Source organism: Anser cygnoides, chromosome 1, assembly GCF_040182565.1.
Source record: "Anser cygnoides isolate HZ-2024a breed goose chromosome 1, Taihu_goose_T2T_genome, whole genome shotgun sequence".
Taxonomy (NCBI): domain Eukaryota; kingdom Metazoa; phylum Chordata; class Aves; order Anseriformes; family Anatidae; genus Anser; species Anser cygnoides.
Window position 1 is genome coordinate 14,423,840 of NC_089873.1, and position 24,235 is coordinate 14,448,074.

General features: G+C 43.2%; 2 protein-coding genes across 15 annotated transcripts in view; one reads left to right on the forward strand and one right to left on the reverse strand.

Moving 5' to 3' along the window:
* Nucleotides 1-4,710, forward strand: part of KMT2E (lysine methyltransferase 2E (inactive)) — a 67,466-nt gene extending 62,756 nt beyond the window's left edge. For 5 of the 8 annotated variants that reach the window (XM_048068448.2, XM_048068447.2, XM_048068451.2 and 2 more), the window contains 4 exons: nucleotides 30-121; nucleotides 1,042-2,508; nucleotides 3,799-3,901; nucleotides 4,482-4,710. In XM_048068448.2, the coding sequence (XP_047924405.2) occupies nucleotides 30-121; nucleotides 1,042-2,508; nucleotides 3,799-3,901; nucleotides 4,482-4,522 (1,703 nt within the window). In that variant the 3' untranslated portion in view covers nucleotides 4,523-4,710. Of the gene's footprint in view, nucleotides 1-29; nucleotides 122-1,041; nucleotides 3,319-3,798; nucleotides 3,902-4,481 lie in introns of those variants that run through there. The other 3 variants (XM_048068450.2, XM_048068453.2, XM_066987455.1) reach the window with 2 other exon arrangements.
* Nucleotides 4,711-4,954: 244 nt separating this feature from the next.
* The window catches only part of SRPK2 (SRSF protein kinase 2), a 144,949-nt gene continuing 125,668 nt past the window's right edge, over nucleotides 4,955-24,235 (reverse strand). For 5 of the 7 annotated variants that reach the window (XM_066987761.1, XM_066987886.1, XM_066987862.1 and 2 more), the window contains 6 exons: nucleotides 21,474-21,574; nucleotides 21,275-21,382; nucleotides 11,527-11,596; nucleotides 10,720-10,812; nucleotides 10,195-10,287; nucleotides 4,955-6,592 (listed from right to left, as the gene is read on the reverse strand). In XM_066987761.1, the coding sequence (XP_066843862.1) occupies nucleotides 6,408-6,592; nucleotides 10,195-10,287; nucleotides 10,720-10,812; nucleotides 11,527-11,596; nucleotides 21,275-21,382; nucleotides 21,474-21,574 (650 nt within the window). In that variant the 3' untranslated portion in view covers nucleotides 4,955-6,407. The remainder of the gene's footprint in view (nucleotides 6,593-10,194; nucleotides 10,288-10,719; nucleotides 10,813-11,526; nucleotides 11,597-21,274; nucleotides 21,383-21,473; nucleotides 21,575-24,235) is intronic. The other 2 variants (XM_066987979.1, XM_066988017.1) reach the window with 2 other exon arrangements.

The window sequence follows — 24,235 nt, forward strand, 5'->3', positions numbered from 1 at the left end:
TTATATTTACTTCTTATTTTTGTTTCTAGAACCTGATACTGAAAATCCAGAGCCTACTTCTGAATGTCCGTCCCCAGATACTTCACAGAAGACTTGTAAGAGTCCTTCAAAAGCAAGCAAGGTGTGTGTGCAGGTGCATGTGTTTGCGTGTATCAAGCATATGTACAGGTCTCAATTTATTTTTAAAATGTTACCATCTTGATTTTCTATTGAGATTTTTTAAATGTTACCATCATGATTTTCCACTGAGTTGAACGTGTGTAGTAATTCTGTTCAATAATTTAATGTAGGTAAATATCTGTAAGAATATTTGTAGTAGGTCCAACATGTAGAAGTTCCATCCAAGTGGGTTTGTGTTCTGTTCTTTCAGTAGCCGTATCTACTTACAAGCTCTTCAGTGTCCACAGAATGTGGTATCAGATGTATCAGTGGTCTCAGTATTGCCACAGTTCTGCAGGTTGAATGCCAAAGGACTGACAGTCAGAACTGACAGAAGTAAAATGATTTAAGTACTTCTTACCTTAACAGGAGTGGCTCTTGCCATGTCAGGATTTGGTACTGTTTGGCAGTAGAGGCAGTGATATGCAGAAACTTGTTTAGGAACTTCCTGTATGATATTAAATGCAGTAATTCAGGTTATAATGTCCAGTCTGCTTGCGTTATACCACTCTCAAAAAAAATACTTCGGTTTTGTAAGTAGTCATTTGGAATTACTCCTTTCAGACTCAGAAATCTGAAGCTTTAACATATAGGAGATTCTGACTTTGCCTTGATGGTCATATTCCTATTAGTATTCTCAGGTGCACTTGCTAGGCTTCGACTTTAAAGAACAATTCATGTGTACTTGCTAGAAACAGTGCCTGTGCTAAGTTTAAGCTTCCTATGGTCACTGTTTTTCATATACCAAATCTCTCCTGTGTCTTAATGCTTTTCATCCATCATTGGAGAAAGAGAGCACTGACCTGAGAAGATTTAGTTTTAATGCCTGCATCATTGAATGTTCGGAACGTCTCGCACTGACTGAATTTCTTTCTGTTCTAGCCCTCTTCACCAAGTCCTGTAGTTTCAACACAGTCACTTGGGAAAACGCCGGCAAAACCAGATTCGCACTGGGAAACTGCAGCAAATGCACCAGAGGCCGAGTGTGCGAATCACCCAAAACCTGAGCTGCAACAAAAACAGCTGACAAATAATGTCCAAGCACTTTCAAAAAATCATCCATCTCAGTCACATCTGCGCAGTTCTGCTGAGCAACTTCCACACTCACAGAAGTTGCCTTCTGCACCTTTGAAGCTTCATTGTCCCCCCTCACCTCACGTAGAAAATCCTCCCAAGTCATCTACGCCTCACGCGCCCGTGCAGCATGGTTACCTTTCACCAAAGCCTCACTCGCAGCAGCTGGGCTCTCCGTACAGACCTCATCACCCCCAGTCACCTCAAGTCGGAACGCCCCAGAGGGAAACGCACCGGAACTTTTATCCAGCAGCACCACCCCTTCAGCCTGGGAATCAGCAGCAGCCCAGCGGACCGCTGTTTACTCAGACAACTTCAGGACAATCTTCAGCTTCTTACAGCCAATTTAACCAACAAAATTTGAACAGCAATGCACCACCTCCCCCTCCCCCTCCACCCCCCTCTTCTACTTACTATCAAAACCAGCAGCCCTCTGGAAACTTTCAGAGTTACAGTCAGCTGAAGGGCAGCATACCCCAACAGACTGTGTTTTCATCTGGACCAAACCAAGCACTTCCTGGCTCTGCGGGTCAGCAGACAGTGCCAGGACACCACGTCACCGCGGGGCATTTTTTGCCCTCTCAGAACCCCAGTATTCATCACCAGGCTTCGGCCTCTGCTGCCCCACCTCCTCCTCCGCCCCCGCCTGCCCCGGGACCTCACCTTGTACAGCAGCAAAGTACTCATCAGCAGCATTCTGTAGCACACGTGGTTGGTCCGGTTCACGCTGTGGCAGTAGCTCCTGGATCACACCTTCACTCTCAGGCTGCTGGCCATCATTTGCCACCGCCCCCTCCGCCGCCAGGTCCTATCCCCCACCACCAACCTCCTCATCCTCCCACGGGACACCAAGGTTTGCAAGCACAACACCAGCATGTTGTCAACTCCGCACCTCCGCCCCCTCCGCCCCCACCGTCCAACGTTATGGGCTCGGGGCACCACCCAGCATCAGCACAAGGGTTGCACCACCCGTCGCACCAAGGACCCCCCCATTTCCCTTCAAACGCCCATACGGGCGTCTCCTCCTACTCCTCACAAGCCCCCCATCACACAACGTTAGGACCTGGACCTCAACATCAGCCTGCTGGAACAGGACCTCATTGTCCACTCCCCGGTCAGGGTCCTCACATCCAACCTCAAGGACCAAACAGTATTGCAACGCCCACTGCTTCAGGGTTCTGCCCCCACCCCGGCTCAGTAACCCTTCCCCACGGAGTGCAAGGACCGCAGCAGGCGTCACCCGTGCCTGGACAGATTCCCATTCACAGAGCACAGGTGCCGCCGACTTTTCAAAACAATTACCATGGTTCAGGGTGGCATTAAAATGGAGCCCTTTAATTCTAAACATTTTTAAAATGTTCTGTAATATAAACTGTGTATATTTCATATGTACCTATTCAAGGTACTTTTTAAAGCTTGTACATGATACTTTGTATAAAAGCAAACACCAGTGCTCTTTCATTGTATCTTTCCATTTTTTGCTTTTTAAAATTCCTGAAAAATGTGCTGTTAAGCCAGTATTAGGTATTTCTTTTTATTTTGTAAGTGAACATTCCAGCTGTTTTTCTGGCAGTAGGTTTGATGCTGCATAATCTTTAAAATTTTATTGTTGCAGTTAAATTCATTTAGTGAATGTTTTCTATATTACTTTTATACATATGTAATTAAATAAGTACACAGGCTAAGTGATGGCACTAACAATTTTTTTTTTCATTTTCTTCTGTCAACAGTTCTTTGTGTGCATAGAGATAGAAGACAATGCAATACAAATTTTTATAGTTTTGGTGTGGACATGGCTTTTTGTTTCATCAGTTATTTGCAGAAAATGTAATTTAATGTATAGACCGTTTCTAATGTCTCTGACGAGTGCTGTAAATACTGTATTTCTTTTGCTTGTAAAATTGCTTAAAGCTTCTTTCATTTGATATAGTATTGTACATAATAAGTCTCTTTTGCAAAAAAAAAGTGTGATCTTTGTGAAAGTAGTACAGTATATGATCTTTAATTTTTTAATATACTGTCACATTGCAGCACTGGTTGGGCATTTTAATTCATGTTAATAAATCACAATTATGTCAGTTTTAACCACTTGTCCTCAAAGGGTGCTGTGTGTTAAAGGAAGGGGCCGTAGGCCTTCTGTCACTGTGGGGCTCTTTACCTCCATGCGGTTTCCAGGTGTGGGTTTATGGCACAGACTGCAGGAGGGGATTTATCTTCCCTGGCTGAGTCTACAACTGGGGAAAACTTACTTCAAGGAGAGCAGGGTATGGGCTCAGGTTATTTAATATTAATGTGCACTGTGTATGTACCATAGCAGTGCAGTTGTGCACTAAAGGCAGATGTTACTCTGTCTGTTCTTGGTTACAAACTACAGTAACACCTGTCCACTTCAGCACATCCCTGTTTTCTCCCGTTGGCTCTCCAAGACCTCCTGTTAGTGCAGTAATGTAGGAAGTGAGCCCCTTATACCATAGTTATGGTGTATGCCTGTCCTTAGAGCTCATTAGTGAACGCTCTTGAATTCTGCTCAGGTAACAGAACGAATGCTTGATGGCTCTCTTTCAGAACCCAGAGGAGAAAACCAGCGTGCAGCTTCCTCTGCTCTGGCCACTACAAAACCTGAAAGGGGACAGGAGTGGAAGCGGCAATTCCTGCTCACTGAAAAGTGGTAATTCCTTTTAGCACATAGAAAGTATTGGGGCTATGTAAAACTGTAATTTGCTCGTAAGTACTGGAAAAAATAGTACACAAAAAAAAATGCTTTCCTGGACAACTGTTGGCTATACAAAACACGTGCAAGGTCTGAGCGCCTCTATTTGTACTTAGTGTGAAGTAGAACCCAGTTAGGCCATCAACAACAGCAGGGAGAAAAACCAAAAACAACCCAATGCACCTTATGCTACTGCTCACATTTGAGACATCTGCATCAGCCTCCACAGCTCAAAGCTGTTGACCTGACCCTCTGCCATTTATCTGCGGTGATTTGTTACCTCTTAGCAGCCATGTGAAGTGTTGCCAAAGGGGGCAGCAGACCACGACTGGCATTAGTCAAGTTTTGCTGTCTCAACACACATAAGGCTAGTCCCGTGCTTGCCTTGCAGTTAAACTGATGTTGCCAATGCTAGGATTGTCTATGTAGTCAGGAACAAACCGCTAATTAGTTGCAGCAAGGTGCAGGGTGAAAGGAAGCATTTTTACCTCTTATCTCTGGATTTCACTGTAGCATTATTTTTTTTTTTTCTTCTCAGCAGTGTCATCCTTGAGGCCTTTAAAAGCTGTTCCCATGTGAAGAGGGAAGTGGATGGTCAAAGGCCCTCAGGTCTGAGGTCCAGCTGCTGGCAGGGCCTCAGCATGCACAGGAGTGTCTCCTGCCTAGCGCATTCGTGTGGCTCTCCCATTTCTTTTTGGATGAGCGGCTACCCAGGCGCATCAGGGATGGGGGATAAATGGCTGCTTGTCTATAAAAAGTTAAACACCTCCTATGAAATGGCTCGGTTTTGTCTTGTTTCATCTAGCGCCCTCTCAGATACAGCACATCATTCCTCGTTAGCCTTCAGTATGCTTTGGTTTGTACAGGTGATGCTATTTTGTAACTAACCCCATCATACAGAACGCAGTAATTACAGCCAGGCTAACCCCCACCCACCCCCACCACCACATGTAATTCTAGCAAAGAGTTGGATTTACAGCTAGCAAAGATTCCAATGACCAGCACACTGTCTGAAAAAACAAAACACTTTAATTAGACAACTGCAAGCACCTCAAACAACTGGTTATTGTTACAGCATGGGGCTATCTTCTCACAATCTAGTTATTGCAAAGGCATGTGAATAAATTTCATATGGACAAAGTCAAGAAAAAGTGGCACCATAGTTACATGAAAATCAGAAGTAAGCTTACATTCATCCCACTGACTTCTAAAAGAGGCCAAAACACACCTCTGTATTTTACATTCTAAAATCTGTATTGCCTATAAGCTTCAGTCTATGTAGCTTTTTTTCCTAGGAAACACGTAATTCTTGCGTGCAACTTACAAAGAATAATCGTATGTCTGGTTATGGGAAAAAAATAAAGCTAGTGCAATTTGTTTTAGAAACATGTAAAGCTATGAATGGAATGAGCATGATCTTGCTTCTTGCATTTTACCCACTGCACTGTAAATTATTTGCAGCTATCCTTCCTTAACTGATTCCAAGCACACACTTTTATTATAAAAGATCAGCAATTCTACACAGAGAGTGGTTCTCATGCTCAACTTTTAATTTTTTTTTCTTAAGGTATAGTACAACTTACAGTGCTTATAAAAAGGCAACACCATATGGTACCATGTCTTCACTATCACATTGTAAGGGAAATTGCTATTTTCTTTTCTTAAAAGCACTTAAAATAGGCAAAAGTTCTAAAAGGGAGTGCTAAATGATAATGCATACTTTATTAGAAAGAAGTCTAGCCTTCCTTTAAAGTGCCATTTGGGGAATGAAATCCTGTAAACCAGAGCCACTTTGTTTAAAATCCAATGAACGGGAACTGCTACAGAATAGAAAGTTTACACAATTCCTTAAAGCAGTTTAAAGTCCACTACATGCAATTGGTTTGCTATAAAGCTCTCTAAAACTTAGTAGCTTTACTCTGAAATTGAGTCCCCAGTCCCATATTTAAATGGAAATAAACATTTACAGGGTGCATTTACATACACTATAATACAAGAATGACGTCCCTTTGCCGGAAGATAAAATTGTACAATTCCTTGCCGTAACTCAGTTCTGACTTGATAAATTTCTTACGCTTGTAAATTATATAATATGCATCAGCTAAAATATTTTTTTCATAAATAGTTACAAAACTTGCCAAAACACATGGGGGGAAGTTTCTTTTGTTCAAAAATCTGACATCTGAATGCCACACAACACAAGAAACAATGCTTAAAGACACGTTAAAGTGTTTTCTGAAGAAAGTGGGTGAGTAAACTACTAGCTGAAGACAAAAAGACTACCCTTCCCCAAGAACACAGTGCACAAAAAGCAAAATGTCAAACAGTACCTCAAGCAAAATAAAGGTCTGAGGATTGAAGCCAGCTCACGTGTGATCCTGCTAAAGAATTTGTGACAGTCACCATTTAGGTCCGATGCATTGGAAAGTGGTTGCTGGCTTACTTCTACAGCTGGGAGATTCTGCTAAGAATTCAGCCATGGATGCCTAAGGCATTCTCCAGCTGAAGCACGTTTCTCTGGGACCATTTCTAGCATGGGGATCAGGAAATCTGTAAACTGTGCAGCATCTTCGTGAGGCCAACCATACTTCTCCACAAGCACGTCAAAAAGACTCCAAGGTTTCAGCTTGGTAATGTGTCGGAGTTCTCCTGTAAACAGAAACATTGCCAGTATTAGAGAAATACCTCTTCAGCCCTGATAGTGACTAATCCCTGATTAGTTTTCCTCTAAAAAAGAAAAAAAAAAAAACAACAACTCATCAGGCTGAGAATCATCACTTAGGAAGGTCTGCACATTGCAAGCTTGCTTGAGGTCCTCAAACAAAGAAAATGAGCATGGCCAATGTCAAATCATTCCTAAAGCAAACTGTGTTACGCCTGGACTCCACTGTAAACAAAGTTTCTCCTGTTGTCTTAGAATCACAGTCACAGAATATCCTGAGGTAGAAGGGACCCACAGGGATCACCAAGTCCAACTCCTGGCTCCACACAGGACCACCCCAAAATCAGACCATGTGTCTGAGAGCACTGTCCAAACGCTTCTTGAACTCCAGCAGCTCAGTGCTGTGCCCACTGCCCTGGGGAGCCTGTCCCAGTGCCCGACCACCCTCTGGGTGCAGAACCTTTCCCTAACCCCCAGCCTGACCCTCCCCTGTCCCAGCTCCATGCCGTTCCCTCGGGTCCTGTCGCTGTCCCCAGAGAGCAGAGCTCAGCGCCTGCCCCTCCGCTCCCCTCGTGAGGGAGCTGCAGGCCGCCATGAGGCCTTCATCCTGTGCCCCTTACACGAAGGCACTCGCTCTCATGCTCACGCTGTCCACAAGAACACCGCAGGCCTTCACTCATTCATCTGTCAAGAACCCTAAATCTTACAAAAACCGCTCCAACCTTAAGGCACAGCTCTCAGTAACAGGTCATTCTGCCTCACTATGCACCATTTGCTGACAATGCCACAACCGTTTGCAAACCAAGCCCAGCACAAAGGGTTTGCCCTCACGGGTTCTGCTCCATCTCCCAGGTGAGTGCAGCCAGGCTTGGGCTGACTTCTTCCTGGGGAGGAAGCGCCTGCTGCTGCTGCTGCTGCCCACTGCCAGCAGTGGCAGAACTGCAGGACTGGAGCCCCTCCAATACTGCACACGGCCAACTGCCAGTTGGCAGCAGCTCTGCAGCCACCACCGTAAGGACCCCAACAGAGTAACCCTGCAAACAGCCAGCCACTGGCAAGGGAAAGGAGAGACCCGCTGCTAACAGCGAGCCGAGGTGTGCTGCCCATGGCTCGCCCACTTCCCTCCTTCCCTTCCATCTCTCCGGGTAGGAGGGCACTGAGATAAAGGGGAGCGAGAGCAGAGGCTGCCTGTCTTCGGCCAGTCTGTGCTTGTACATTTCCAGCACAAGTGCAGCCCATGAGTACTGCTGAGTCAAGCAACAACAAAAAAAATAAGGCAAAAAGGCTCCAGTTTAGGTCTATACAGACCCACAGTACTAATGTACAAAGCAGAAGACATCTTGGAGAAGTTTGTTCACTTCCAGGCTTACTCTCAGCCCTTTAAAATCCCCATACAACCCTCCAATTGAAGGGCTGAAAAAATGTTTGACTATTTACAAAAACGGGTAGTGTATTTTCTAAGTGTATAAACTCCAGTATTGTGCAACAAGCAATCTCTCTGCCAAAAAGCAACAGAAAGTAGTGTCTTGTTATTGACTGCAAGCAAAACAAAAGGCTAAGAAAAACAGGCTGGGTCTGTAACTTCTCTGGATTGCAGCAGCCATTGCCAGGGTTGCCACAATCACTTATCAGCATGGGGTGGGGAGGGGGGTGTTGCATCAGCCTTCACCTTTGTATTTAAATTAGGTAGCCTGGGGCATTATTATATTCTCCATGAAAAACCCAAACATTTCGCAAGGTCTGGAAATCCAAAGTCATCATCCATTTTCTGAATAAAATGCATTTGTAGCAGAATCGATTGCACGTCTTTTCACCCAAACGCTTGCATTTTCTTCTTTCCACCCTCAGGTGGTATGAAGTGCACACAACTGCAAACTGAGGATCCTGGGGTTCGGTGGCCGTCACTGTGGAACCTGAGTTCACACTGTTTGCACACTTCTTACTTATTTTGTAAAGTGGAGCTCAAATTGGAAATATCCAAGCTAAGACCAGCATGCCCTGAGCAGCACAGCATGCTGTAGTTTGTTCCTCAGCAGAAAAACGCTATTTTAGCACTAAAGGCTGGAGGTTCTCCACAAGAAATTCTGTGAAGACCGTAAAAATGTGAAAAAAGAAGATGGGATTCAGTAAAAATTATCTGTGTGGTCCAAGAGTTATATTAATGCTTCAGTTCTGCACTGGGGATGCCAGAGGGTAAATTCCTGCCCCAACCCTCTACTGGTTTATACACTTAGGGACCTGTTGTCCTTGAGTCTGTTCATCTCAGCTAACATGAGCTTGGTTTTGAGCCTGCTGACACTGCAAGCTCCACAGGCTCCCACCTGCGTGTGAGGAAGTAGCTGTGTTGAACCCATCGCTGCAAGTTTCACTGGCTGTCCCCTCACTCTGCTATGGCGTGCTGGCGAACAGCAGCTCTGTTTTCAGCCTTTCACTGCCTTTGCTACTTTGCCAATCACACTCCCCCCGCACGAAGCCTTCTCTCCTCCAAACTGAAGTCCCAGGCTTTTCGGTCCCCCCCCCCCCGTAAGGCAGCCACTCACGGCTCCTGCCCTCCTGCACCTTGTCCAGCCCGGTGACCTCCTCGGGAAGGACACGAGGCCAGGCGGAGGTCCCTACGCGCTCGCAGCGCAGCGCCAGAGCCTCGGCCCCGCCGCGCCCCCAGGTGCCCGCTGCGGCTGGTCGGCGCTGGCCCTGCCGACAAGCCGCCTGCCGGGCACGTGGAGTCGCGGGCGCGAGGGAAGCCGTGGCACTGCCCTGTGGGAAAGCCGCTCGCCAGCCGCAGTCCTCGGCCCCGGTACGGAGCGGGACGCTCCCGACGTGCCCCGTCACCCGAGGCTGCACGGTGCTGTCTCGTAAGCAGGGAGACGAGAGAGGCTTGAAGCATCCCCGGGGTGCCCCCCGTGTTAAATCCCGTCTTAAAGACCAGCCTGAGCGAAGACCAAGTACAAAAAGGTCAGAAAGGTCAGCGTTGAGATTCGTTCGCTTGTAGCAACTGGCCGTGCTACACGAGGGGCTGATTTTAGGGGGGTTCTGTTGCTGCGCGAGGCCACGCAGGGCTGGGTGTGACCCACGGCACCACAGCAGCCAGCAGCGTTTGGAGCGAGACAGCACGGCGCACGGGAGAGCGGCTTTCTCCAGCGCTCTGGCACAAAGCCATCCTTCCTCCTCAGGAAGGTTCAGAGCCCGAGGACTCCTGCGTGTCTGCTGCCCGGGCATTCCTTTTCCACCCTGTTTACTGCTTACCAGGTCTGCCAGACCACTGTGTACACGGACAGCTCATTTTCCACCAAGTTACAAGCTCCGCATTCCTTGATTGCTTACATTTACACGAACATTTGACAACAGATTCACACAGACATTTGTTAACGTTCACACTTTGCTGAGTACATCCCAAAACGAATTCTAAATGAAATACTGAAATGAATACTGCAAATTTTTGCTTTCCTCAGAAAGCCAAGTTTACACCGAAATTCTTCTTTAATAAGAGCTCTCCGTTTAAATGGATATATTTCTTCAGTACCCATAAACGAACATACTCTCCTTTTGGATAGTATTATGCTTTAAATTAGTGGTGCATAAATACCGTTACCTTTTTTGGTGAAAAACTCCTTGGAATATTTCCCCAACATAGCGTATTTTCGAGGGATTTTTCCCAGCAGTTCAATGATCAATGCTATGTGGTCTGCATTGGAGAACATTGCCAGCAAAACAGAAACATACAACAGTTTAATCAGTACATTGCATGCACACACTAACACTGGCCCGGTACAGACAGAAATAGATTGATCCTGGTGAAAAAGACACATGCACCGTGGCTAATTTGGAAAGATGCTTTCAGCAAAACTTCCTTCTCAAAACAACCTCTGGGTATCAGCCGCTACAAACAAGTTTGGCTACGTACTTTAAAACGTACCAAATAGTTATTTTTCAGGAAGTTTAGGTTAAAAAATAAATAAAATTAGTTTGTCACAGATTCTTGTGCACTTTGTTTTTCAAAAATAAATTTTTGTTGCGTGATTTCAGAAAACGCTCCTCAGCGGGACATGCTACAACCAGCAACAGCAATTCCACTTCTGTCTGCATCACGGCACCTTTCAAAAAGAAGAGGTACTACCTCTGCGATTGAAGAATTCCCGAGAATATTTTCCAGATAGAGCAAAGTGCCTTGGGATATTGCCTAGCAGCTCTATGATGTGTGCTATGTGGTCTATGAGGGAGAGAAAAAAAGGATACGGGAGTGGAAGGGGCAGGGAAAGGATGGGATAAAAAAGAAGAGGAAAGAAACTGGAATTAGTAAAAAATCTGAAATAGTTTCAAATCAACAATGTTTGCAGCAAGTCCATGCAGAGGTTTCCAGGATCAGCAGAGCTCTGGCATCATTAGTAGCACTTAGGAACAATGAATGATGCCCACATTACCACTGCAAAGGGCATTTACAAGCAAACAAGCATGAAAATGGACAGGTATACAGATGGAAGCAGGAGTTAATTCTCTTTAAAAAAAATAAATAAATTAGTAATTGCCTAATTCAAATAAAAATACACAACGTAAACATTATTCCAGTGTCAATCTTATGAAGAGAAAATACTACGAAATTCAAAATTGAGGTTTCTTTTCTAAACTAAAACGTTGTTATTCTCAATCAGGTTTCCACACATATGCAATCTTACAAGAAGGGCAGTTTAATTCCTTCAGGCAGTTGTTAAGTAGATGAGTATCTGCAGAAGGGAGTTTTTGCCCACCCACTGCTAGTGATGGAACTTAAAACTAAAAAGAAAAAAAGTGCATTTATGTTCTGAAAACAATGTGTATGAACAGTTCACTCAAAAAAACAAAAATTAAGCCCACTGTAAGCTCACTAGAAATTTGAGAAGAATGTGAAAATACACAGAAACTCATGGAATAACTCAAAGGTTCATACCTTCATCCCTGGAATAGTCTTCACCAGAATGTGGTTCAAACAAGTAATCTCCAGTTGCTAGCTCAAACGCCTATAACACAACAGACATACTGATGGGTATTTCAGAGAGAAGGCTTTTCATCTTAAAACGTCAGCAAAACATCACAATTATGTTGGAGCCACGAGGGAGCCAGCACACCAAGCCAAAGGCCTCCGGTGGCACCTGAGGCTACTCACCTGGAAGCCAACAGGCCCGCACAACCTCGGGCCTGAACCCCGGGCGTTTCTGCCTCCACGGCCGGGGGGGTCTGAGGAGATGGGAAGGGGTGTGTGGGAGCACGGCCCTGAAAACCAGCAGTGCTGAAACCCCTCGCCAGCTGACCACCGGGTTCTTTGTGTCGCATCCAAAGCCACGGCACCGACCCCTGGGGCAGGAGGCACGGCTAACGGCGTGGCGCAGGGATGTAAGGGGGGCACCAGCGTGAGCTGAGGTTACACATTTAATAGACTAATGCCTTAAACCGCGTTAAATGTGTGTGTTGGTGAAGCTGAGAGATTTCTGAATATGTAGTAAAGAGCTACACTCGTACCTGAAGGCTAATTATCGGTCAGAGATCAAACACTGGGGACTGAAGTAAAGTCTGAATCAGAAGTAAAATCCCTTTATAACTGTAATTAATCACTTGAAATTACCAAACAGGGTAAACTTCCTTGATGACTAAATCTGGAAGTTTTTCAAAAGGTCTTTCTGTTGAACCCAAAGTCAAAGTAATACTGCAGTCATGGGGTAAAACACTGAGACTCCCATTGATGAAGGAAATCAGATCAGGCAGAAGGATGATGATTGATCCCTTCAGGTTATTGCAACGCTTCCACGGGATGCTAACCCTACACTGGGTCAAGACAAAACCTATGGGCAGTTTCTCCTTACAGCTGTAATTTGTACTGAAAGCCTCAAGCACTGAAATAATTATGGGAGCCCATACCCAGGTAGGAGCACGGACTCATCCAGCCTGACTTGCTAACCAATTCTCTTCATGCTCTGGATCACCCATTACCCAAGCAGCCACAGGAACCTAATTTTTTCCAGGTGGTATAAGCATCAAACTGCTTTCCATCTCCAAGAGCAGGGAAAAGCATCTGAGCCACAAATTCATTCCAAAAATCAGGCAGAGCTTGCTGGCACAGGGAAGGAATTTCACTGTCAGAACATTTACTATAAAATATTGCAAATATTACAATATTTATAGAATATAAACACACACTTTTCCATTCCAATTTGTACCGTGGAGCTGTTCAATCACCTGCAACTTTAACCTGTTTATGGGCACTTGACTTCTTCAAGCTGGGAACTGCAGAGTGGTCCAAGCGGGCTATCGCCAGACCAACTCGCTCCAGTCACACAGCAGCTGACAAAGCCAGAACGCCCTTTGCTGGCATCTTTGTTGATCCTACAAGTGGGCATTTCTGAAGTCACCAAGCACTCATACACAGTTGTTTACCTTTCTTCTTCTTCTACTCTGAGTTTGAGACTTTTTACAGCTTAAAAAAATCTGAGGGACTTCATAAATCATTACCAGGTATTTAAACTGAAGAAAATGTTAGGGTAGCCAGAAGCTACCCATGGAGAACGCAACCCAGAGAGTGTTGTTGTTCTCTTGAGAGGAGACTGAGAAGCCACAAGAGTCCCCTCCTTATCTAATGGGAATATATTCATTGAAAAAGCTGGGTCAGCTGTCTTCGGAGAGCACTTGCCGAAGGGGCTGATTCCTGACATTAAGGAACTCATCTCTATTTAACACAGATTCCTGAAGAACAAAGGAAATGGAGAGTTGAATTTAGCCACAAAGGTAAACTGCAGAAGAACAGAGCTTCTGCCCCTCCCAAAAATGAAGTATTAATAGCTCAAAACGTCTGTGTGGAGTTAAAAAGATTAAATTGGAAAAACTCTTAACAACAGCTCACAGAGAAGCACAGGAAGCAAGCACACCAGAGCGGGGCACAGGATTTTAGATCAGACTGTATTTAATAGGAGCTGCACTCCCCCACAGATTTAGGGTATTTACGCCACCCTTTTGCTGAAGAGAAACTAAAGCTTTTCAAAATTATGATGCTGCTTCCCTTTTTCCCCTTTTGTATAGCCTAGACTCCTGGAACCGCAGCATCTCAGACATTTCAGCCCGTGACTCCCCCTAGGCCTCTGCACCAGCCCCACAAAACCTCCTGACTCAGATGCGCACAGGACAGCCCAGAGACAGCCTTGCCCTTTGGGTGCTGCAATAAATACCCTGAATGCTCTCAGCAGTCGTGCAGGAAAACACCTCATGGATTCATCTGTAGAAACCTGGCAATGGGATCCCAGATACCTGCACGGTACTGGCTACCTACCGCGGGACAAATGGCTTTAACCAGCTTCATTTAACAAACGATAAATCCCTGACCTACGCTTTTACTATAAAGTAACAAACAGGGAGGTGATGACTGCCCTCTCCTCAGCACTCACACCCGCATCTGGAGGCCTGTGACCGGTCTGGGGCCGCCAGTACAAGAGAGTCCCTGGTAAACTGGGCAAAGACCATGGAGGAGCCCTAGGAGGGCATGGAGCAGAGCCCAGGAGGCAGGAGGAGAGGCTGGGGGCGATGGGGTTGTGCAGGCCAGAGGAGGAATGGAGAAGGGCGGATTTAGTTGCTGTGCCCCACTGCCTAAAAGGCAGGAACAGAGAACACCGAGATTCACCGTTCTCAGGAGGGAACCATGAAAGGACAACAGGGAATGGACACAACATGGGAAATTCAAACCAGGTACGGGGAAAAAATCCTTCAGAAAGACAGGCTGAGCACCAGGACAGGCTTCTCAGAAAGGCCGTGTTAATGCCATCTTGAGAGGTATGTGTAATGCTCAGCTGGGTGAGGCTCTGAGCTGCCTGATCCAGCCTTGACGTCAACCCTGGTACAAGCAGGATGTAGACAAGACTACAGGACCTCTACAGATGCCTTCCAGCCAAAATATGTCTGTTATTTCTACAGCGCTGCACATACAGGTTAGTCATATTTATGCAATTTCTTTCCCTTTGAAAATATTCTCTTTTTTTTTAAACTACTTTTTTTTGAACGAAACTCTGAATTATCGTCTTATTTTTCTTAATGTTGACATTTACCTCCACAGGAATCAGCGTTCCAATTATTATATGGAGATAACAAACGAGATACAGCACGCTTAACATATGGCACAGAAGCCCAAGGCAATCATCCATCCTTACTGACTGTATTGGCAATCACTACTTATCACTTCTCTAAGGCTATCACAGAAAAACAGTCTAGACTGTTTTTCACCATCTACAGATGGAGAACATTGCAGATAAATGGTCACCCTGCTGCTTTTGCAGGCTCTGGAGAGGCTACAATTCCTTCCCTGCCATGTGGCTGTGCATGAACCTACCACAATACGGAACTGTTGGCACTGCTACCACATATTATGGATCCATGTCTAATCACACAATTGGAAATAGCTACATTTTCACTGTATGACAGCTGTGTACTCAATCTGGTGATTGAAAATGGCTGCATGCCTAGAGAGATGTCTGGGAGAGGACGGGAAGAATAATTCACTTGGCCTTCATCAGGCTCCCTGAATTCCTCTTACGAAGCCCCAGCTGAAAAAGGACAACAAGCTAGAGGCCAGAATTATTATTTTGACAGACGAGATCCAGCTCTTGGCCAGAGTTTCTCCACCCCAGCTGAAATGAAGAGCTGTGAATGAGAAAATTGTAACTGCTTTAAAAATAGACTTGGTTTTAAGCACACTGTTCCACAGGTAAGTGGGAGCATGAAAAGAAGAGCAAAAAGCTTTCTGAGAGAAGCACACCAGATAACAGGTTGTTCTCCCATGAACATCTTACTCTAATGATCCAGGCAATGGAAGGAATATAAAAGGGATTTTGCACGGTTGCTGCTTGGAAAGAAAGGTCAGACATACATGGGATGCTTGAAAAGGAAACAGCTTTATATTATTTGCTACATTCCGAGCTCAGAATCATGCAAATGCTGAGCATTGCCTTGAAAAGTCAATATCTTTGGAAAATCATTTACTTCTGAATGTTTCAGGTTGTCCACCCACCACCTTCAAAGCAAAAGGGTGCACAGTGATTAATAACAGCATTTTGTACTGTATCTGCCTACTGAAAAATATGTGCAACTTGAAGTTTTTCTTCTCTCCCAACCAGATTTTTGATTTTCCATTTTTCCTCAAAACGCTGCTTCTCTGCAGACCGAGGCTGGCCATCACGCCTTCGGTGGAGTGCCACTCGCACGCACCAGCACGATGATACTCATGATCCTATGGGGACACGGCTGTTTTCTCCCACTGACAACACAAAGAGTAGTTAAGGAGAGTCACCTCCCCGCTCCTCGTTAGAGGACATTATGCAAAGAATTAAATTGGGGGCTGAACAACAAGCACTTACGTTAAATGTGTGTAGAAGTTACTACACTCCGCTTATTCTTAATAAAAAAGAAAACAAACATCACTGTAAGCTTGCTTGCCTGGTCCCATAAGCTGTAATAGCATTCCCCCTTACTATGAAAGCTGTTTGCTTGCCTCCTTTTTCCTCTCACCCAATATCACCAATACAAAGGTGATATTTCCTTAATCGTTCCTATTCTCTTCGGGTAGAAAAAGCATCAAGTACAATTTCTCCTTCTCGGACTTCCTGACGGTCTACAGCTATGATGTATTAGCGAGTTCTCATTACAAAAAGAAGATATTTCAGGAATCACAGCTCACCACAAAAGCCACCTCAGATACGTGCTAAAAAATATTGTCTTGTTAATGTCCTAGCTTGTGATAGAGTCATCTCCTCCCCGCAGCTAAAACAAGACTGTACCTAATGAACAACACGATCAGCTGATGAGACTCATCGTTTCAGGTGCTTTTCCTGTCTCCAATCCAAAGAGCATGAAGGAAAAGCGGTGGAATCATGGTGCTTGCAGACATTTCCAGGAGCAGCACAAAGGGATGCCCTCGACCAGTGCTAACTCCCTTATCTCGCCAGCACTTCCTGGCAGCAGCAGTGGGGCACTGTGTTCCGTGGGTTTGGAGATTTAGGAGATGTTAAATCATTCGGTGCCTGCTCAGTTTGTGCTCTGCAGAAAGAGACTCTCTCAGTACTGCAAATGAGGAAATTCAGCCTGATAAAGTCAAGTGATCAAGGGTGGTTTCAGTCCTGTCAAAGGCACTGCTGGATCCAGATCTGCTTCTTTTTTGGGTGAAAATGAAAAAAAAAACTAGAAATGTACCTCCCTGTTGGCATAATTAAAGTAGGGTTTAGTACAGCAAGGGAACATAGTATTTTCTAGACTACACTAACTGTGAAGAGAGATTTCCAGTGTCAGCTTTGCATGAGAGCAGTTGATAATCCCACTTAAACTGGCCACATTGTTGAAAGAAAAAAAAAAAAGGCACGGTGCAAGTTCCTTAGCAAAATATGTAACTGTGCAGCAAGTGATTGCAACAATTACTCATGCTAAGGTCCCTAAAAGTCTGGAAAAAAATGAAGTTACACTTTGTTGTTTTCTTTGCTCATCAGAGAACAAGCAAACTCCTCTGTCATAGTCTTGAAAACCCCACTGGCATTTAATTTCTTTCATCAGCTTCACAGCACATCATGCATGCATAAGCCTCCAAAGATGTTTCATCCTGTTTTCTCCTTGCTATCTTCCCCTGCCCCCTTTAAGACCCTAAAATTCAGATTACCTGAGCAGAGGACTGGTACTGGCCTGAGAATACCCCCTTTCATCCTTCAAATCTGATTCAAAGAGGTACTTACCCTGTTTGGGGCACAAGAACTGAGCCATGCTGAATCATCTAAAATTAGAAGATTCAGCCCACAGGCTCCTGGCTTACAATGCTACTTATTCACTGACATAACACCATAAGAAAAGGAGCTGTAAGGTTTTTAGCACCGAGTTACTTCTCCCTCTTTTACCCGGCTTCAGTTACATTATAAGCTATTTGGGTAGAGTCCTTACATGACTCTGTTTGTGTAGACTTCCAGCACAATTAATCCTGATCAGAATCTCTGACTACTTCGTACTGAGTATAATCTAAATACAACGTGACTGTTCTCTCCTAGGAAGCTGCATCAAACACACAGGGCTGGTGGCTAGATGCAGCCAACCCGCACTGGCACAGCCCACCTAATGCGAGCACTCTGCGCAGACACAACACAGCATGTCCTAAAAGCCAGGTTCATAAGGGGAGTGCTCTGCAAGTTGCTGTGCACACATGGACACAGACGCTTTGCCTGCACAATGCACCATCGTTTGCTTTGTAAAAAACATCGCCACCATCTCCACTGTCAATACTAAAGGTCAATTAAAACTGCTGATGAATGGCGTTGTGAAAAAAGCGTTTGCTACTGTTGTGATACACCACAACCTCTATGCCTGACAGCAACGCTTAATGCCACAAACACAAACCAATGCAAGAGCCAGCAGCTCTGCTACTTGCCAATGCTATTCCCACTGAGCAAGATTATTTTATTAGCAAGCAACAGGCAATGAAAAAGGCCTTAGGCTCAAATGGAGAGTGATAAAGCACAAGACCAAGATGCCAGGTGAAGCCTGACCCTATGCACTCCAGTAGTCCTCCACGAAACCTACAAACCAAGAGACACAAAAAGATCGAGGTGCTGTATGAACATATACAGATGTCAGCTACTGACACAGAAACTCTAAGGACCCTAAATTAATTCAAAGAAAGGCCCGTTTTTATTTTTTTAAATGGATGTGCACCATCTTTCAGTAGATAAATTGAGACAAGAAAGCTTAGCCGAACTCAAAATCATTATCAGAAGGAAAGACAGAACCTGTAATTATGTCACAGCTCCCAGAGCAAAGCCAAACTCACCTTTCCAGAACAGGTGCTCAATACTAGTCACAAACATCTCTAACAGTGAAATGATCAGGTGAATTACTTACCCTGAACACAACCTCAGATTTACAGTCACTTATTAAGATATAGACAACCCATTTTATTTATTTATTTATTTTTCAGGCAGTGAATGAGGAATACCATATGCAGGTAGCACAGGGGTGAGCTGGTAGGACACCCTGTGTGCCCGGTGGTATCACACTGGGCAAGGTAAGGAGGCATGGAATATCGTGCAGAAAAAAGTAATGGCAATGCTGCTGGACCACTCATTTTGCACAGCAAAGCTTCCGAAATGTCCTTAATGACATTGGACCTGTCATATAAGCAAAGCAACATTTCAAAGAGGTGGAGAATCACCTTCCTCTCCATTGAATTTGAAGTCTTAGACAGCATGGCTAACAGAATACCTAAGCCACATTTTCAGCCAGTCAGATCAAAATAAATACCACCTTCAGCTCCAGCAGACAGTCCCTTTGACAATACAGCTAAAAGTAAACACTCCAGAATTAAATAAGGCAACAAGAGCAAAGTAACCAAGGAGGACATTTTGTGAAGCACACTTAGGTACAACAGAGAATCCAGACTTGAGGAAGCAAGTGGGACTCTCATGGGATTAAAATGCTCCAGAACTTCACTGTTCTTAGATACTACAGCAACTGGAGATAATCAAATCATGATTTCCAAAAATGGCCTAAATAAGTTAATTGGGAGTTTGCAGTTCTGCATCAGTCACGTTTCTGCATGTTTTAATATTTCAGCACATTAAAAGTCCTGCAGAAAGACAGTTAAGGTGTTCGGTTAGTACCTACCTCCGAGCTGTATTCCCTCTGATTCAGGACGAGCACTTACACTGCTCTGACCCACTTCCTAACCACTCCGGAATGAAAGCAGATCCCAAGGAGTTTTGAAACTATGAATTTCTGGGGTGAGCTTAAGGCACTGATCTCTATCTTCTACATGACTGCACTTGTACAGTGAAGATAACTGAATTCAACTATCGTATGTCAGTGCTGTAAGACTGTAAAGTTTCTGCAGTATTTTTAAGAGCAAAAATACAAAATCTGTGGCAGAAGATGGAAGAGAATTCTAGTGTTCCTACCTCAAATGCTTTACTATCTTTAAAGCTTATATATGAAAAAAGCAGAATTATATTTTTCTTACGAAAATAATGAAATTCCATACATAATTGTGAATCTGAACTAAGATACCCCAAGTGGCAGAGATTCTTTAGGTTTTGTTTTTGTGAGTTTAAGAAAGGACTTGCACGAAGAAAGCAATACAGCCTATATAACATGAAAAAGAATTCGAGTGTAAGGGCCAGGATGACTGTCACAGAGTGAAACAGCCCAATATTTGCTTGTATGTTCATCTCCTCTTGTACAATACAGTTTTTCAAAACTCATCCAGTCACTACAACTATTTAAAAATCACATAAAAGTTCTTACAATATGTGATAAGAACTCATACATCCTGTCAGTAGCTAGTGCCCTTCCAAAGATATCTTTTCTATTTAAAAGGAACAAGAAAGTCATTTACAACTCACACCAAGTACCAATTAGCAGGATGCAGGTTGAATCAGTACAACCTTAAAGGAAGAATACAGAGTATTCAACACCATAAAAAGGTATTGGGTTGAATTAAGGTTAACAGAGTATCAGGTAAAAGGAATGATAAGTCCCTATAGTAATATTATAGATAGCTACGAGAAGACAAAGAGAAGACTCATTAAAGAGTTCACAGAATTCAGGATCAAAACTGTGGAAAATTCTCTATGTTTCATTTTCAATGTAATAGAAAAATTCTACATTTTGCCTCAAAATTGAAGAGTAAATTTAGAAATGGATGTTCTTTTCTGTGTACTAAAGCAAAAGCTAGTATTAAACTCCAGAGAAAACATACTTGCAAATTTACTTATGGGTTAGTTACTTCCAACACATGGCTTGCTGAGCTTATAATATCTGTAGGATTTTATGTTCCTTTCAATCCTCCTCCTCTCCCTCTCAGTTCTGCAATTCTTCTCATCACCCACGCCTGCAAACTGCGTCTAGTATTTAAGTGTTCTCCTCCTCCTCACACACTTACTCTTTTCAGACATGTATTTGTAAAATATAAAGATTTGAATAAGTTTTCACTTTTAAAATAGACAAAGGTACTTCTAAATGTATTTCCAAAACTATCTTTAATGAGAAAATGCATGTAGCTTGTCCTCAAAGCAAGATTGCAAACAGAATCAATGTTTCAAAAAGTTATTTTCATTTTTCCTACTCTATAAAAATATATCATTTCAGTTTTACTGTGTGTTAAAACTAATTCTACAGAACATTACCACATATTTTACTAATAAATTAAATTCCATCTCTTCAAGTTTAGAATCTAAAGCTGTGATTTGCAAACCAAATCTGATGAATGTTTTCACTGAAGGTGGCAAGAATTTAAAGTATTTCAGTATTTTGCTACTTTATGTAATAAAAAGGAATGGAAACACAGCAAAGAGTTGCACAGATTCTAAGACAGGAAGGAAACATGCAGTCGTACGATTTCAATTAGATTTTGACATTTAAAATATACCTATATTTTCCTTCGAACTTGCATATTTTAGACTGCAGGTTTAAAATGCATCAAATGAAAATTAGAAACTTCCTCCAAAGTATTTCCTGTTGATTAAGGGTGCTTAAAATATTGAAATAAAAGAGAACAATCATCAGTAGCTATCTGAGAGTACGTAATTTATAGTATTATATTTGTGTCAAAATGTCAGAACCATCCTCATCAGGATCCCTCAGTAAATAAACGACAGTTTTTTTAGGAGGTTTTAGAATACATATTGTATTGTTCTTACCATACACGCAGTACTCCAGATATCAGCAGGTGTACTGTAACCTGCTCCTATTAAAACTTCTATGGATCTATATTGTCTTGTCTGGATGTCCTCTGTGAAGTGTTTATGCTAAAACAGAAAGAACCACGTTAACAGGAAAAATGAGAAATAAAAAGGACTGTTCTAAGTAGGAAGGCTGTATAGCTGACCTGATACTTACCACCCAGCAGGCATTCCCCAGGTCAGCAATTTTAACTCTAATTTTATCTGCATTTCTTGGGTCCAGTGGATTCACCAGTAAGTCAGCAGCACGAGTTTTTGCTAACACAAGCAAAATGCAAAACAGTTAGTATTTAGAACATACTTTTCATTCTCCATAAGCAATTTTGCCTTGATCCAGTTTTGTAATACCTTGAAGACATCACAATCATTTGCGGAATGTTATGAGAAATTAAAGCAACGTAAACAGTATTTCTTACCTTGATTTCTAAATATCCTTACACATTTCAAGTGCAAATTGTTTGCGTTATTAACAAATTGCCATATGACCATTATTAAAATACCTGAAGGAGCTCCTAAGCAAAAATAGTGCATGTGTTTCCATAACAGAAATGTTAAATCTCAAACTCCAAGAACTCCACAGGAAAGATACATTCTTAGAACAGTTTGGTTAAGAAAATAAATCCAGCACTTCCATTCTTGACTAAGGCATATACTGTCTGCCTACTTTTGTTTGTTTTATTTTGCCCCATTGGGAAAAAGAGTTACTAAAACCTGTATAATTTCAGAGCCTAGCGTACAGTTATCCATTTCACAGATCATTCAGCACTGAATCAAAGTTCTCTGAAGGATCTGTTTGCATTGAACATGATTCAAAGTGAAATGGCAGAACTGTAATCAATTAATCCTGCAATCTTTATAGGCTCCTGGGACACTGGAGACCCTAACACACGTTAGGGTCCTGACAGTGCAGGACTGCTGCTTTTTTGTTTTGACAGACCACCACCCACTAGCTCCTAAATTGCTTGGGAAAGAAAGCAGGTTGATTTGAATGGGGAAGAAAAAAACAGGTATCACAAATGTGACAGCAGCAGAGGAATCATCTCAGCTGCTTCATCAAAAGCTACAAAAACTAAACAAGAAACTGGTGGTAAGATATGAAGATAACTGAAAGGGTGGTAAGATACTAGATAAGAAAGGGATCTGGGGATCCAGTATAATGATCAGTTAAACTGGCATAGGAATTGGAAAAAGAAAATACACTGTAAGTGGGACAAGGAGAAAAAAGAGAGGAAGTCTAACAGGGTGAGTTAGGTGTGACTGAAATCAGATGAAGATCTTGAGCTACTGGGACAAAAAATCTGAATGGGCAATCAGGGATGATAATAATGTCTGGATGGAAAAGAAGATGGCAGGACTAAATGGTAGAAGGGGCAGTGATGTCAAGAAAACAGTCCTCTAAAATAGCTGGAATGGAGTCCAAGACTCTGGTGCAAAAAAAAGCACCAACATAGGGCATAAGAGTAATATACACTGAGAGAATATTAAGGCTGCATTCCAGCACTTAAAAGTCAGGAATTAGTAATCTTAACTTGAAGTCTTCCCTTAAGAGCATGCTGCATAGCAGTATGTTTTTTTTAAACACAATCACATGCATTATTCAACAACTAACAAGACCTTTCTCAGCTCGGTAGCCCTGGAGAAAAAGAAGATATCGCTGAGTAAATCCTTCCCATACATCTTACTGAAGGTGAAGTGTTGCAGTAAGTAAAGCAGGAGAATAAAGGGAAAAAAATGCCTCATTAGTAAGATATCTGAGTATGACATTAGGAAAGAGCATTCTTCAACCTCCCTTAACAGAGAAACTTGGAAAAGGTAACAGCCAAGTGCCTACACATTCATGTTTTTCTCCTGAACTCAGTGAGTTTGTGTCCCGTATTTTGTGAGTGATGAATGAGACCTTGCATTCTGATTTTGATAAATGCTGATCATTCATAGCTGACTGAAGTCAAAAGGAGCGTACTTCTTAGCAAGTACTCTCAAAAAGCGTCCTATGGAGCTCAACCTGAGTGCAAACTTCGTGAGCATTTCTAATTTTCACTTCTGTGTGTCCTAGTTCCGTAAGGCTGAAAATATCACCTCCTCTTCTCACAGTCACACCACGACAATATACTTAGTAAACATTCAAGCACTGGAACAAGGAGGGAAGTCATGAGGAAACTGATAAATTTGTCCTAAGAGCATTTGGTCACACAGTGTAAACTTAAAAAAAAAAAAAAAAAAGATGAAAAAAGATAGAAACTTGAAAAAAATAGTTGCTCAGCCACTGAACGCAAATCTGTCTGCGCTGAATGAAGCAAGTATCCTGAAGAAATTAAGATGAGACCACGCTACTTAAGAATGTATAGCAATAACTACATGGAGAGGAGCAAATAGTCTGTGTCCATACAAGAAAAGGGTACTAAAGACATAGTGAAAAAGCAGCACTTTTTAGAAAGCCTGAATGGCCTGCAAAGTGTCATACCTTTCTTCTTCCTTACCTACGTTAATCATTTTTATTACTGTTTAAAGCCATGACTGGTGCTGTTAAGATTAATGACTCCAAGCTTTTCCTCCTTCTGAGGAAGAAGTGAGCTATGGCTGTATTTACTGATTTCTACTTCCCTTGCTCACCAGGCCCGTAAACCGCTCCTGATGAGATAAGATGACGGAGGAATGAAGTAGGTTTGGTTCTCCAGCTGGGGAGATAAGCTGCTCCTGTGATGACAACAGCAGCTTTACTTTGGGGAAGCAGGAGGATTTTACACGTCACCCCAGGAAAACTGCAGTAGAGGCTTCCTGCCCATCCACTGCCAGCAACACAAAGAGGCTACCGAGCATCTAGGAGCCTTTAGGGGGAGCGGGGCATAAGGAGACAGACTGGAGGATTTATTAGCCTGAGTCTTGACCTCCTGCAGAAATACAGCTCTACTCATTTGCATT